Raw genomic sequence first — 14,661 nt, forward strand, 5'->3', positions numbered from 1 at the left:
ACGCCGAGCCCCCCGACCCCACGGCAGGTGCCAGGCAGTCGTGTGGGCCAGGGAGGAGAGACTGCCTGACCAGGATAGGTGGAGGAGAGAGAGAGAGAGAGAGAATGTGCTGGGGGTGAATGCTGGCTGGCACAAGCAGGGCACTGGGAACAGGAGCAAGGACCAGGCCTGCGGCCTGGGGGTGGGGGGGGTGTGTGTGTAGCACACCTTGGTCGGCAAGTGTGAGGCATAGAGGCATCATCTGCCGAGGTGCATGGGGGTGGGGCAGTAGGGGAGAAGGCTCCTTTGCTCTGCTTAAGTGGTCCTGGTTGGGGCTGACCTAGGAGGGGTACAGGGACCCCAGGTCGGGTGCAGGAGGAAGAAAGTGGCCCTGGAATATACTGTTTAGCTGCTGTCCACGCAGGTGACCTGCCCACCGGGATGTATCCCAAAGGCCACTGCCTACAGGTCCAGCAGAATCACCCCCAGCATTCTCCTCACACCCACCTCCCTACAGTGCTGGTCGCTGCCCTTCTGGCCCCACCAGCTTCACTCCATTCATTTGAACCCCAAGGGGTTTGGTCCCCATCCACCTGAGCATGAGTGGACAGACACTCTCTGAAGCCAGGTCCATGACCACCCAGCAAAGGGTGGGCCTCATGTGCTGGACAGCTCTCTGACATTTGGACTCTTCTGGGATGCCCTAACTCTGACCACGTCCAAGTCAAGGGAAATACTATGCTTAACCCTGAGGAGGGCAACTGCTCCTGGACAAGGGCTCCTGAGAGGCCCCTGTCTCCTGTCCCCTCCCAGTGTCCTGGAGCCTAACCTGAGTGGGGAATGAGGAGCTGGCTTTAGGTGTATCCAGCCGGTGAAGGCCCTTTTGGTCTCTGATAGGTCTCCTGATTGCTGCTCACAGAATCCTAACGAACCTACTAGAGAATAATGCTGGCTGTGTGCAGTGACTGCCGGGCCCAGCCTCTGACATGTCTGACCCCGGCCTGTGCTTGCTCAGAAGTCTCCCCGCTCTGACCATTTTTCCAAGGCTCCTGGACTGCAGAGGCTGACACCGTCACCGCGGCTGTCCGTTCAGACTCTTTGACTATTCATCCATCATGTCTACCACTGCTAAGGTGGCCCAACTCTCCTGAGACTCCAGGGATGGAACAGCCCTTCCACCTTTGCTTAAAGGGCCCCTCTGGTTAGATCATTCATGGCGGGGGGTTCCCTAAAGAGCCAGAGGGGTAGGCTATAGACAGAGGAGGGCTACAAGTGGCTTTATTGCATACTTAAAGCAATCTCCAGGGACTTCTCATGGCATCTTGGGGGGGAGGGTCAGGATGCAACAGAAGGTGTAAAGTGTATAGGCAGCTACTACAGTGCAAAGATCCTCCCTAAAGTGGTTTGAGGTCGGCTCTGAGTCACCCGAAGCCAGGTTGTCCCTGTGCAATGGAGTCCAAGTCCCTTAGTTCCCCAGGGACCAGTCTGTGGCTCAGCCCCAGGGCTTTTCTGAAAACGTCGAAACTCATTACATCCACAGCACTTGGGACTGGGGGTAGGCTGTGTTCCACCTCGGGGGGGGCCCATCCTGGGTCTCTCTTTTCAGGACCCTGCTATGCCACAGGCTTGTCCTTCCTAGAGGCTGCTCCCCCTGGAGGCTTTGGGTGGGGGTTTCTCCTGCACCCCAGGAGTGTGTGACCTGGGGTGATAGTGTGGGAGAAGGTCAGGGCTGGTGAGAAGGACAAAAGCCTGAGAGGGTTAGGGCTTCTGCACAACTTCCTGTGCATCTGTGTGTCTGTCAGGATGGGAACTCCAGGACCACTCTAGGTGAACAGGTCGAACTGGCAGGTCCCAGGGCCCTGAGCCTAGAGGCTGGGGCACTGTCTTACATGTCCCTTAGTCCACTCCCCTGAGGCCCCTCTGGTTTATGATGCCTGGGGCTGGGTCCTTAAAGCTCACCTCCCCAACTGCAGTTCCTTCTGTGGCTGGGGGGGGGACCCCCACTGCTGTCTCTGCCCAAGAGCTCCCTGAGGTGGGGGGTCACTGGCCTCTTGGGATACCCACTTCCGAGGGCTTGACGTCACTCTTTCAGGACATGTCTCCATAAGGGCTCGAATCCATTCCCCAACCATGGGTGGGGGGTCCAGAGGGACAGTAAAAATAGACATTACGTCCAGCCATGTCAGGGGTTCATGTTTAAGTTTTTTTTTTTTAAAACTCAAATTTCTTTGATAAAATATTTTCCCATGGTGGATAGTGCTGGGAACGTCCCCTCAGCGGACGTTCTTGATGGACAGATTCAGCCCTCCCCCTCCCCCAAGTCCAGCTTCTAAGGGCCATGCCTCCTCCTGGGAGCCCCTCTGTCACTCCATGCCTGCCTGTGGCTCTTGGGGTGGGCAGATGGGCAGTCCCCACTGTGAGTTCTGTCTTCCTTGCCTGGCATCTCTCTTTCATTCAGACATCCCTGGAAAGCTGGTCCTGGTGGCCCTAGACCCCAGTTCTGCCATCACTTCCTGCTCTGGCCCAGCGCTAGCCCGAAAAGCCCAGGCTTCACTCTGGGAACACTGCTGTCGAGTGGGTTTTCCCTCCGGGAACAGCACCAAAATAGCAGAAGAAAGGAAAAGAAAATGGAAATTCAGCAGGCAGCAGGAGCTCTCCAGGGAGGTGGCCAGCTCTGGGACAGTAGGGGCTATGAGTCAGGATCCTGTGCCTTGAGCCAGGCCCGTGGGGGCAGGTCCAGGGAGGAGGGTGACCCTGATGAGGCAGACCTGAGTGTGCTACACTCTAGCTGAGTGGACAGTGGCTCTCTGATGTCTGGGTGGACAGGGAACCAGTATGTCCTTGCTGAGGCCTTCATGAGTCACAGTAGAAATCTGCAGACACCTGGAACGGGGCCTTCCCTGGGTTACTGCACCAAATCTTGGCTTCACCTTGAGGTGCTTTTCCAGTGTCCTTACTGACCCCGAGGACAGGACCTCACTTGGCACTGGGGCAGGGAGGGTGCTGGTGGTTGGCCATCTGTGACATTCCCAGCTGGCTGCCGAGGTCAGGCTCCTAGGATGGCTGGCAGTGCTGCAGCTGGGGTGTTTCTGGAGTGAGTGGTGGGAATGTGGCCTAAGGCCTGCCCAGTCCTGGGAAGACTGTTCCAGCACAGATACTCAACTATGTGGACTGAAGCCCTGGCCCTTCATGCTCTGACAACCTCTTGGGACTCCAGAGCCAGGCAGGGGCCCATCTACACACAGAGGGTCCTTGGGGCTGCAGCTGGAGTGTCAGAGCCATCTGCAGCCGACTTTCCTAGGCAAATCAAACTCTGCCTGCCCTCACCGCCCAGCACCTGCACGGGGGTCACTTGTCGGAGGCTTTTCTCACTCACCTGACCCCCTCAAGTTGGCCTGAAATTCTTCGTGTGTATTGGAAGGTGCTCTCAACCACTGTCTTCCCTCACTAAGGAGCCGGCCCTGTGTATACCGTGCTCTGGTGTGGCCTTGTGGTGGGATCTGCTCCCTGGCCAGGGCAGCTGCATGGGCTCCTGTGGGATGTATTAAGCTGGACATGGTGGCAGAGATGGGTCTGGGCAAGTCCCCAGCTAGGCAGTGGGGTGAGGACTGAGGCAGCCCATGAGCAAATTCTTCCATACTCTGCTTCTGTTGCAGGAATGGCTTCACCAGGCTAGATCTTCAAGAGCCCTTCAAACAGTGTCCACACCCGCTGCGTTTGAAACCCGGGCCCTTACACTCCTGCTCTGCCTCATGCCTGTCCTGTCTTAGAATGGCCAGGTGCTACCCCTTCTGGCCTGGGTAATTGCTGGCCCCTGATTTGGTTGCCCCTCTCAGAATCTCTGTCCTTAGGTCTGTTTCTCATGCCAGGACAAGAGCCTCAGTATGCTTGGCTGCAGTTGGGTCTATTTAGCCAAGCCTTGGGCTCCTTCCCTGCCAACCCCCACTGTCCATGCATGGGTGCCAAAGTGCCCTCCCTCTGTCTGGTGCTCACAGGTCTGAGTGGTTCTGGGCAACACCAGACACCGAGCTGTTGCCTGCACGCGGCTCTGGACCGAGTAGGGGCTTCCTCCCAGCTACCCAACTTCCTGTTTTCTCAAGAAAAAGCAGCAGCCTAGGTTCTGAAAAGCTCATTAAAATGCCTCCCCAGGCGTCCCGGACATCCTGGGGTCTTTACAACACTTGCCGGGCGAGAGCTCAGACAAAGAGAGGCCGCTACCGACGTGGTTCCTGTCACCCCTGGAGCTCAGCACTGAAGGAAAAGGCCCCAAACACACTTCCTAACAGTGAGGTGCCATGAGGGAAGAAGCCACTGTCCCCACAGGACACTGGGGCCTGCAGGTCAGATCGCACAGGCCAGGGACGCCTCTTCTTTCCTCCACACTTTTCACACTGCTAAGGAGAGGAACCCGGCCTGACTGTCCCCTTCCCAGCCAGGTGGGTTGGTTCAGGCCTGGGCTGACTCTGTCCCTCCCAGCCAGGCAAGTGGGCAGAGACCCTAAAAGTGGCATCCTCAGGGCCACTCAGGCTGTTGCTCCATGGAAGGCTTCTAAGCCCAGGGCCCAAAATACCAAAAGTAGTGGTCATAGCCCCCCTCCCCACCTTAACTTCTGACTGGGAAGCCTGCATACACAAGTATAATCCCAGACACTCCCTGAAGAGACCCAGACCCTGAAAGCTGCCTTCTGCACATTCTCTTGGCTCATCTCTGGAGTGCTTCAGGAGCCAGGGTAAATCCCCAAGTTTATGTCCATTGAGGCCACTCCCTTAGCCATGCCAGCCTGGCTAGTACACTGGACACCGACTTGCCCCAGGCTGCAGTGACTGTTCTGCATACAGTCCGATGAGGAGTGGGAGGAAGTGACAAGATGACTGAGGGCTCGGCTTCCATGGACAAAATCTCCACCACTGTACTGGGACACACTGGTCCTTGCCTGCCTCCCAAGTTGCTCCCCGCCCAAGAAGACAGGTACACAAGACTCACCTGGCAGCGGCTGAAGATGTCTGCATGGGTGACTCGCACATTGAAGTGTCTGAGCACGTCCTTGGCCTGCTGCTGGGCCCTGAGGGCGCAGTTCACTGAAAGGCAGCGCCCAGCCCCAACCTGGGCCTGGAGCTGCAAAGACATGGCCACTGAGCACCAGGGGCAGCCCCAACACAGAACGTCCTACGGCTTCTTTTTTCCTCTTTTTAACATTTTTCTTTATTTGAGAGTGAGAGAAATAGGCAGGGAGAGAGAGAGAGAAAGAGGGGAAGAGAGAGAGAGGGAAAGAGAGAGAGATAGATAGAGAGAGAGAGAACAGAGGAGAGAGAATGGGCACTTCAGGGCTTCCAGCCACTACAAACGAACTCCAGACGTGGGTCCTGGGGAATTGAACCTGGGTCCTTTGGCTTTGCTGGCAAGTGCCTTAACCAGTAAGCCATTTTTCCAGGTCCCCCCCTTTTTTTTTTTGTTTTTTCAAGGTAGGGTCTCACTCTAGTCCAGGTTGAACTAGAATTTACTAGGTAATCTCAGGGTGGCCTCAAACTCATGGCAATCCTCCTACCTCTGCCTACCAAGTGCTAGAATTAAAGACATGTGCCACCACACCCACCCCCTTTTTAAAAATTGCCTATTTACTTGAGATAGAGAAAGAGAAAAAGGCAGATAGAGAGAATGGGCATGCCAAGGCCTGTAGCCACTGCAAATGAATTCCAGACACAAGCACCACCTTGTGCATCTAGCTTTATGTAGCTACTGGGGAATCAAACCTGGGTCCTTACGCTTTGCAGCAAACACCTTGACCACTGAGCAGTCTCCCCATCCCACTTATGGCCTCTTCTGGGCCCCCTGTGGTGGGGTAGTCTTTTACTCTCATCGGCCCCATGTAAGCAGACCTTTAGGTGCTGGGAATGGGAGAGGCCAGGCTGGCTGTGGGTCCCTGGGAGATGGACTTAGACACCAGCAGGTCACAGCACTCACCTTGTGGTTCGGCATCCCGGATGTCAGGATGATTCTTCCCTCCTGCCTGGCCATCTGTGCAGGAAGGAAACCAGCAGGGTGAGGATACTCCACTGCCCCTGCCCACCCACTTATGTTTCTGTCCCTTGCCATCAACTAGTATGAAGCTTCGATGCCATCAGAACCTGCAGCCCACAGCCTGGGCACCACGTTATATTACAGATGGGATCTTGAAGAATGAGAATACTTCATATAGTTACAAACAAAATTATTATTTATTTATTTTTGTTTTTTGTTTTTTCCAGGTAGGGTCTTGCTGTAGCCCAGGCTGACCTGGAATTCACTATGTAGTCTCAGAGTGGCCTCGAACTCATAATGATCCTCCTACCTCTGCCTCCCGAGTGCTGGGATTAAAGGTATGTGCCACCATGATCAGCTAGTTACAAACAAAATAAAACTGTAAAAGCAATCTCTAAAAATCTGCAGAAAATGAGATCAATGAAAAAGAGATGTGGAAACAACCAGCTTACCTCTATGGAGCTAAACTATATATTAATTTTTTTTTTTTTTTTTTTTTTTTTTTTTAGGCAGGGCCTCACTGTAGTCTAGGCTCATCTGAAATTCACTCTGTAGTCTAGCCTGGCATTGAACTCACGATGATCCTCTTAACTCAGCCTCCTGGGTACTGGGATGAAAGGTGTATGCCACCATGCCCAGCTAAGCAAATAGACTCTAAATGTATGTGCCACTTTGTGCATCTGGCTTTACATGGGTACTGAGGAATTGCACCTTGGCAAATACCTTTAACCACTGAACCATCTCCCTAGCTCTGATGTGATCATTTTGCTGGTGTGAGCATTAAGACTTGTAGGTGAGAAAAAAGATATATGAATTAAAATGAAGGATGTTACATAAAACAGTCCAGATCCAAACAGAAAGCTTCTATATGAATTCAGTTTTTATTTTTAAAAATATTTTTATTTGGGCTGGAGAGATGGCTTAGCAGTTAAGGCACTTGCCTGTAAAGCCAAAGGACCCAGGTTTGATTCCCCAGGCCCCATGTGAACCAGATGCACAAGGTGGTACATGCATCTTGAGTTTGTCTGTAGTGGCTAGAGGACTGGCATGCCCATTTTTTCTTTGTCAGATAAAAAAGTAAATAAAACATTTAAAATATTTTTATTTATTTGAAAGCAAAGAGAGGGTTGTGGGGGGGCATAAGCACACCAGGACTTCCTGCCCCTCCAAAATATTCCAGATGCATGTGCCACTCTGTATATCTGGCTTTACGTTGGTACTGGGTAATCAAACCTGGCTGTCAGGCTTTGCAAACAAGTACCCTAAACTACTGAGCTATCTCTGAAGCCCCTGTAAGAACTTAAAACAGTATTGCTTAAATTTAAAAGTAAAAAAAGAAAAAGTTATTTAAAAACAAACAAAACAAATTGAAACAAAAAGTCTCCCACCATTCTGCCCACTGCTGAGACCTGCAAACAGGATGTGGCAGCTTCCAAGTACTTGCCACACCAATAGGAGAAATGGCTGCTTCTAGGACCAAGACAGAAAATGCTGACCATGGATGAGGCAAGCATGTCTCACTGGACCAGGGAGAACAGAGGTTGTCAAAGACTACAAATGTCATGTCAGAGGGAAGCAGAGCCAGCAGGGTGGCTGTGGACCACAGGGACAAAGTGCCTGTCGGTGAGGTGGCAGATGTGACAGAACAGGATGACAGACACGTGATATCTGTGTTCAGAGCAGTTCTGTGAAAGTCATGAGTGATCTCTGGCGATTGTGAGACCAACACAAGAATGTGGGGGGGGGGGGTTAGAAATGATAAAACCCTAAGAGGGAGACACAAGGAAGTTTCAGGAAACTGTACCTGGCCTGAACACATGGATACGACACTTTTGCACATCAAATCCACTTCTGGAGTGTGAAAAGAAAGGGCTGGGGAGGTGGCTCAGAGGGCAGAGCACCTGCATAGCATGCAGGAAGCCCTGGGTTTGATCCCCAGCACTAAAGCATAAAACCAGACATGACAGTACATCCCTGTATTCACAGCCTTTGGGAAGTAGATGCAAGAAACCATCCCCAGCTACACAGTAAGTTCAAGAACAGTCTAAGATTCATGAGACCTTATCGAAAGGAAGGAAGAAAGGCTTTTCTCCCATTAGAATAGCACACACACACACACACATACACACACACACACGGGCACTGGCAAAAAGAACATTAGTGCTGCTCTCACTGCTGGCCAGAGCAACTTCTCTGTGGAGATGGTGGTAGACACAGAGGAGACTCAAATCTTTTCAAGGATGAAAGAAGCTGTCAAGAGCTCAACACTAAATGAGACATCTTATACACTCCAAGGCACAGGAAACATTGCAGAAACAGGGGCGAGGAGAGCAAGGCATGGTAGCGCATGCCTTTAATCCCAGCACTCGGGAGGCACAGGTAGGAGGATCACCATGAGTTCGAGGCCACCCAGAGACTACAGAGTGAATTCCAGGTCAGCCTGGGCCAGAGTGAGACCCTAACTTGAAAAACTAAAAAGAAAAAATAAAGTGGGCAGGGGGCTGGTGAAATGGCTCAGTGGTTAAGATGCTTGCCTGCAATGCCTAATGACCTGGATTTGACTCCACAGTACCCACGTAAAGCCAGATGCACAAAGTGATGCATGCATCTGGAGTTCGTTTGCAGTGGCTGGAGGCCCTGGCTTTCCCATATATTTTCTCTTTCTCTCCTCTCTTTCTCTCTCTCTCATGTTCTTGTTTTCTTTCTTTCTTTCTTCTTTGGTTTTTTGAGGTAGGGTCTCACTATGGCCCAGGCTGACCTGGAATTCAGTGTGTGGTCTCCAGGTGGGCTTGAACTCACCACAAGCCTCCTACCTTTGTCTCCCCAGTGCTGGGATTAAAGGCATGCGCTACCACACACAGCTTGTGTTCTCTTTTTCTAATAAGTAAATAATTTTAAAAAAATTTAAAAAGGGGAGCAGGAAGAATGTAAAAGCCACAGGATGGGAAGGAGTACTTTGGGACAGTGTCCTGCAGACATGAACTGACTGGTGCATCCCTGACCCCACAGGGGCTGCTGCTACCCTCATGACTTGCACAGTCCCAAACCTATGAACATTTTGACATAAACGATGGGGAAGGACAAAAAGAATAAAACATTGAAACAATAGAAGTGTGTTCAATGGAATAGGGGGGAAAAAGAGGGCAATAGAAAAGGAATAGGATCAGCCAGGCATGGTGGCACATGTCTTTAATCTCAGCACTTGAGAGGCAGAGGTAGGAGGATAGCCATGAGTTTGAGGCCACCCTGAGGCTACATAGTGAGTTCCAGGTCAGCCTGAGCTACTTAAAAAAAAAAAAAAAAAAAAGAATATGATTAAAGTATGACCATATATTAAATCCTCCAGGTGGTTATGATGGTGCATGCCTTTAATCCCAGCACCGTGAGTTCAAGGCCAGCCAGAGACTACATAGTGAATTCTAGGTCAGTGTGGGCTAGAGTGAGACCCTACCTGGAAACACCAAAAAAAAAAAAACAAAAAAAAAATCTAAATAAGAGAAAAGAAAAATTTTTTTTGATGTTTCCAGGTAAGCTCTAACTCTGGCCCAGGCTGACCTGGAATTCACTATGTAGTCTCTGGCTGGCCTCGAACTCATGGTAATTCTCGTACCTCTGCCTCCCGAGTGCTGGGATTAAAGGCGTGTGCCACCATGCCTGGTTTACAATAAAGATTGTAAAAGGGAGATGCTAGGGAAATGGCTCAGTGCATTAAACACTTGCCATGCAGGTGTGAGTATCTGAGTTCTGATCCTCAGAACCAATGTAAATAGAGACACTGTATCAGGCACCTGTAATCCAAGGGCATCTAAAATGAGAGGAGGCAGGGACCAGAGAAGCCTCTGGAAGCTTGTGCTTCAGCTAGCCCGGCCAAGGCAGCAGCGAACGACACACCCTGCCCTGCCTCAAGCAAGGTGGAAAGCATGGACCAATACTAACCAACAGTGAGGGCTGTCCTCTGACCTCCACATCCATACCATTACATATGTGTGCGCATGCGCGCACATGGTGCCAGGTGTGGGGGCACCTGCCTACAATCCCAGTAGGAGGATTGATGTGGGTTGGAGGTTAGTCTGGGCTGCACAGCGGGACCCTGTTTTAGGAATAAAAACAAACAAGCAGGGCTGGAGAGATGGCTTAGCGGTTAAGCACTTGCCTGTGAAGCCTAAGGACCCCGGTTCGAGGCTCGATTCCCCAGAACCCACGTTAGCCAGATGCAGAAGGGGACATATGCGTCTGGAGTTTGTTTGCAGTGGCTGGAGGCCCTGGTGTGCCCATTCTCTCTCACTCTCTCTCTGTCTCTTTTTCTGTCTGTCACTTTCAAATAAATAAATAAACATTAAAAAACAAACAAACAAGCAAGCAAACTATCAACCAACCAAAAGACAGTAACAAAATGAGTGAGCACCTGGAGGAACTGGAGACCTCATACTACTGTGGGACACAAGTGGTGTGGCTTCTGGGGAGACACTGTGGCCATGCCTCAACAGATTAAATGTAGAATTATCATAGGAGCTGGCTGTTTCAAGATCCCAGGCGTATGCCCTAGAGAACTGACTGTAGATGATTGCGCGCCTCTAATCACAGCCTCAGTATCCAAAAATAGCCACAAGAGGGAGCCAACACAAGCGTCCACTGACAGCAAGGAATACACAAAATGGTCTACTTACGCCAGAGAATATTACTCATCCTTAAAAAGGAGGCAAATTCTGGCACAATGGGATGTAGGTGAGCCTTGGAGACATTATACTGAACGAAACAGGCTCTGCAACTGTGGCGGCAACTGAATGCAGATCAGTAAATATTCAAAAAACCATTCCAGAAAGCTCAAAAACCCTCAAAACTTAACTCGGCCACACCCTGAGCCCTCTGCTGAGTCCTTGAGAATGCGCTGGTGTGCTGGCTGAACCCCGCAACTTCACAGGCCCTCAGCCTCTGTCCAGCTCTCCTCACTTCTGCTGTAGTGCGCAGGAGGCGCAGTAGGGTAGCACCTGTACAGAACAGGTTCTGTGTCCTGTTGCGATTCCCTGAGTACATGGTATGGCATTTACAGTGCACTCACATAGTATCAGCAAGAGCCAACTACAGGCACTTTAAAATACATGGGAGGATTATACTAAGTGAGGTAACCCAGGCCCAGAAAGCCAAGCGCCACATGTTCTCCCTCATATGTGGATCCTAGCTACAGATGACTGGGCTTCTGCGTGAGAAGGAAAATACTTAGTAGCAGAGGCCAGTAAGTTAAAAAGGAGACATAAAGGGAAGAGAAAGGAAAGGAGGAGGGTACTTAATAGGTTGATATTGTATATATGTAAGTACAATGATTGTAATGGGGAGGTAATATAATGGAGAATGGAATTTCAAAGGGGAAAGCATGGGGGTGGGGAGGGAGGGAATTACCATGGGATATTTTTTTATAATCATGGAAAATGTTAATAAAAATTTAAAAGTAAAAAATAAAATAAAATAAAATACATGGGAAGATGTGGCAGGTTACTACCTTTTAAATATATATATGTGTGTGTGTGTACATATGTATATATATATATATATGTATACGTGTTTTTATAGAGAATGGGCATGCCAGGGCCTCCCACCACTGTAAATGAACTCCAGATGCATGTGCCCCTTGTGCATCTGGCTTACATGGGTCCTGGGGAATCAAACCTAGGTCCTTTGGCTTTGCAGGCAAACGCCTTAACCACTAAGTCATCTCTCCAGCCCTTAAATATATATATTTTTTGTTTTTTGTTTACTTTTATTTATTTATTTGAGAGCAACAGACTGAGAGAGAAAGAGGCAAAGAGACAGAGAGAGAGAAAATGGGCATGCCAGCGCCTCCAGCCACTGCAAACGAACTCTGGACATGTGCACCCCTTTGTGCATCTGGCTTATGTGGGTCCTGGGGAACTGAGCCTTGAACCAGGGTCCTTAGGCTTCACAGGCAAACGCTTAACCGTTAAGCCATCTCTCCAGCCCAAGACCCTATCTTTTAAATTTAAATTTTTTGTTTTTCAAGGTGGGGTCTCACTCTAGCCCAGGATGACTTGGAATTCACTATGTAGTGTCAGGGTGGCCTTGAATTCATGGTGATCCTCCTTCCTCTGCCTCCCGAGGGCTGGGATTAAAGGTGTGTGACACCACACCTGGTATGAGACCTTATCTTGAAAAAAAAAATTTTTTTTCTTGACTGGAGAGAGAGAATGAGAATCTGAATAAACAGGCCAGGGCCTCCTGCCACCACAAATGAACTGCAGATAAGTGCTCCACCACTCTATACACCTGGCTTTACGTGGGTAAGCTGGGGAATGAAACCCACGTCGTCAGGCTTTGCAAGCAGGTGCCAACCTGGCCTGCTGAGCTGCCTGCAGGTTGTGCGGTAGCTCCGAAAACTGAGCTTCTCTGAGGCAGCCCCTGTGCTGGGGTGGGCTTTTCTGTAACACATCTGCCTTTGAGTCATCCATTGCTCCTGCAAGCAACCCCTTACCCTGCTCTGTAGGCGACCCCAATAAATGTATTGGCTCACCAAAGCAGGTTTTGGTGTGACTGCACTTTTGCCTGTCATCTGATCCCATGTAAGCCAGACAAACAAGGTGAGGAAAGCATGCAAGATTGCACATGTACATAAGATGGCGCATACATCTGAAGTTTGACTGCAATGGACGGAGGCCCTGGTGTGCTAATTCTCTCTCTCTCAGAAAGAAAAAGAAAGAAAGAAAAAAAAAATTAAGCCAGGTGTGGTGGCGCACGCCTTTAATCCTAGTACTGGGGAGGCAGAGGTAGGAGGATCGCTGTGAGTTCGAGGCCACCCTGAGACTACATAGTGAATTCCAGGTCAGCCTAGGCTAGAGTGAAATTCTACCTCAAAAATTTAAAAGACTAAAATAAATAAGTAAAATTTTTTAAAAAACATGATAAAAAGAAAAAAAGTCAGGTAGAGAATGATTGAGAAAGATATCTGATGTCAATCTTGGGCCTCTACATACATGTGCATAGTATGCACATGTATACACACAAACATGCACACAAACACTACACATGCAAAAAAAAAAAAGTATCTCAGAGCATAGGAAGAAATATATAACAAGGGTAATATCCAAGGCCAAGTCAGGTTTAACCTAAGAAGTATAAGACTAGTTTAAATTTAAAATGTTAATAATGTCACTCACCACAGTCACAGATTACCAAAAAACCCTGTGATGATCTCAGTTGCTTCAGAGAAAATAGGAAAAATTTGATTTTTATTCATAATGAGACTTTTTTTTTTTTTTGCGAGATAGGGTCTCACTCTAGCCCAGGCTGACCTGGAATTCACTATGGAGTCTCAGGGTGGCGTTGAACTCACAGTGATCCTCCTACCTCTGCCTCCCAAGTGCTGGGATTAAAGGCGTGCGCCACCACGCCTGACTTTTTTTTTTTTTTTTTTCGAGGTGGGGTCTAGCTCTAGTCCAGGATGGCTTGGAATTAATTAGGCAGTCTCATGCTAGCCTGGAACTCACAGTGATCCTCCTACCTCTGCCTCTCCAAGTGCCAGGATTAAAGGTGTGCACCACTACGCCCAGCCCATCAGTAAACTAAAAGGTTGCTGGATATCAATAGCTCATGGAGAGCAGTCTCAGATGGACATATCAGAAATAAGAAATCAGAATAGTGGAACAGGTCAGGCGTGGTGGCACATACCTTTTAATTCCAGTACTTGGGAGGCAGACGTAGGGGGATCCCTGTGAGTCCAAGGCCAACCTTAGACTCCACAGTGAATTTCAGGTCAGCCTGGAGTAGAGTGAGACCCTATTTTTTTTTGGGGGGGGGGTTTCGAGGTAGGGTCTCACTCTAGCCCAGGCTGACCTGGAATTCACTATGTAGTCTCAGGGTGGCCTCGAACTCTTGGCGATCCTCCTACCTCTGCCTCCCGAGTGCTGGGATTAAAGGCATGCGCCACCACGCCCGGCGAGTGAGACCCTATTTTGAAACCCCATCACCACCAAAAGAAAAGGACAGTGAAACAGGCAGGGTGGGCATGGTAGATGGTAGTGTATACCAAACACTTGGGAGGCAGAAGTAGGACGATCACCGTGAGTTCAAAGGCAGTGTAGGACAGCAGAGTGAGTTCCAGGTGAGCCTATGCTAGAGTGAGACCTTACCATCTCTTTCTCATGGGAAACCAAGGGTCTTGGCAATGGCCTGTAATGTTTTGGAGGCAACAGGGACTTCCCTGGCCAACAACTCACTGGAAGGTATTCCATCCCTGGCACTGAAAATTTTCTAGTAACAACCTATGGCTTCTGGATGTGCCATTATTCAAGAAAGTAGATTTTCATATGTCTTACTCAGAATATCTTGAATTTTGATTGACCCTCCCCCCACCACCTTTCTTTTATACAATCTCTTCCCCTGACCTCGCTTCGGCCTTTCCCCTCCCTGACAGCCTGGGTTCATTTCCCCAGTACCCAAGTAGGATTAGGTACACAAAGTGGAGCATGCAATCTAGAACATGTTTGCAGTGGCAGGGAGTCCTGGCTCTCATATAAGTAAATAAAAATACTTAAACAGCAAACAAAAAAAACCAAACAACAACAGAAAGAATAGTGAATCATAACAGCACACACAAAAAATAAAGTTCCTGGAATGAAAGCTAACAAGTGACGAAAGATCTTCATGGAAGTTACT

The 14,661-nt window shown here is 49.5% G+C and overlaps 1 protein-coding gene across 5 annotated transcripts in view; it reads right to left on the reverse strand.

Annotated features, from left to right (window-relative positions):
* Exd3 (exonuclease 3'-5' domain containing 3) overlaps nt 1–14,661 on the reverse strand; it is a 100,233-nt gene that overhangs the window by 9,798 nt on the left and 75,774 nt on the right. For all 5 annotated transcript variants that reach the window (XM_045142331.1, XM_045142332.1, XM_045142330.1 and 2 more), the window contains 2 exons: nt 5,941–5,994; nt 4,963–5,094 (listed from right to left, as the gene is read on the reverse strand). In XM_045142331.1, the coding sequence (XP_044998266.1) occupies nt 4,963–5,094; nt 5,941–5,994 (186 nt within the window). The remainder of the gene's footprint in view (nt 1–4,962; nt 5,095–5,940; nt 5,995–14,661) is intronic.

This window comes from Jaculus jaculus, chromosome 1, assembly GCF_020740685.1.
Source record: "Jaculus jaculus isolate mJacJac1 chromosome 1, mJacJac1.mat.Y.cur, whole genome shotgun sequence".
NCBI lineage: Eukaryota > Metazoa > Chordata > Mammalia > Rodentia > Dipodidae > Jaculus > Jaculus jaculus.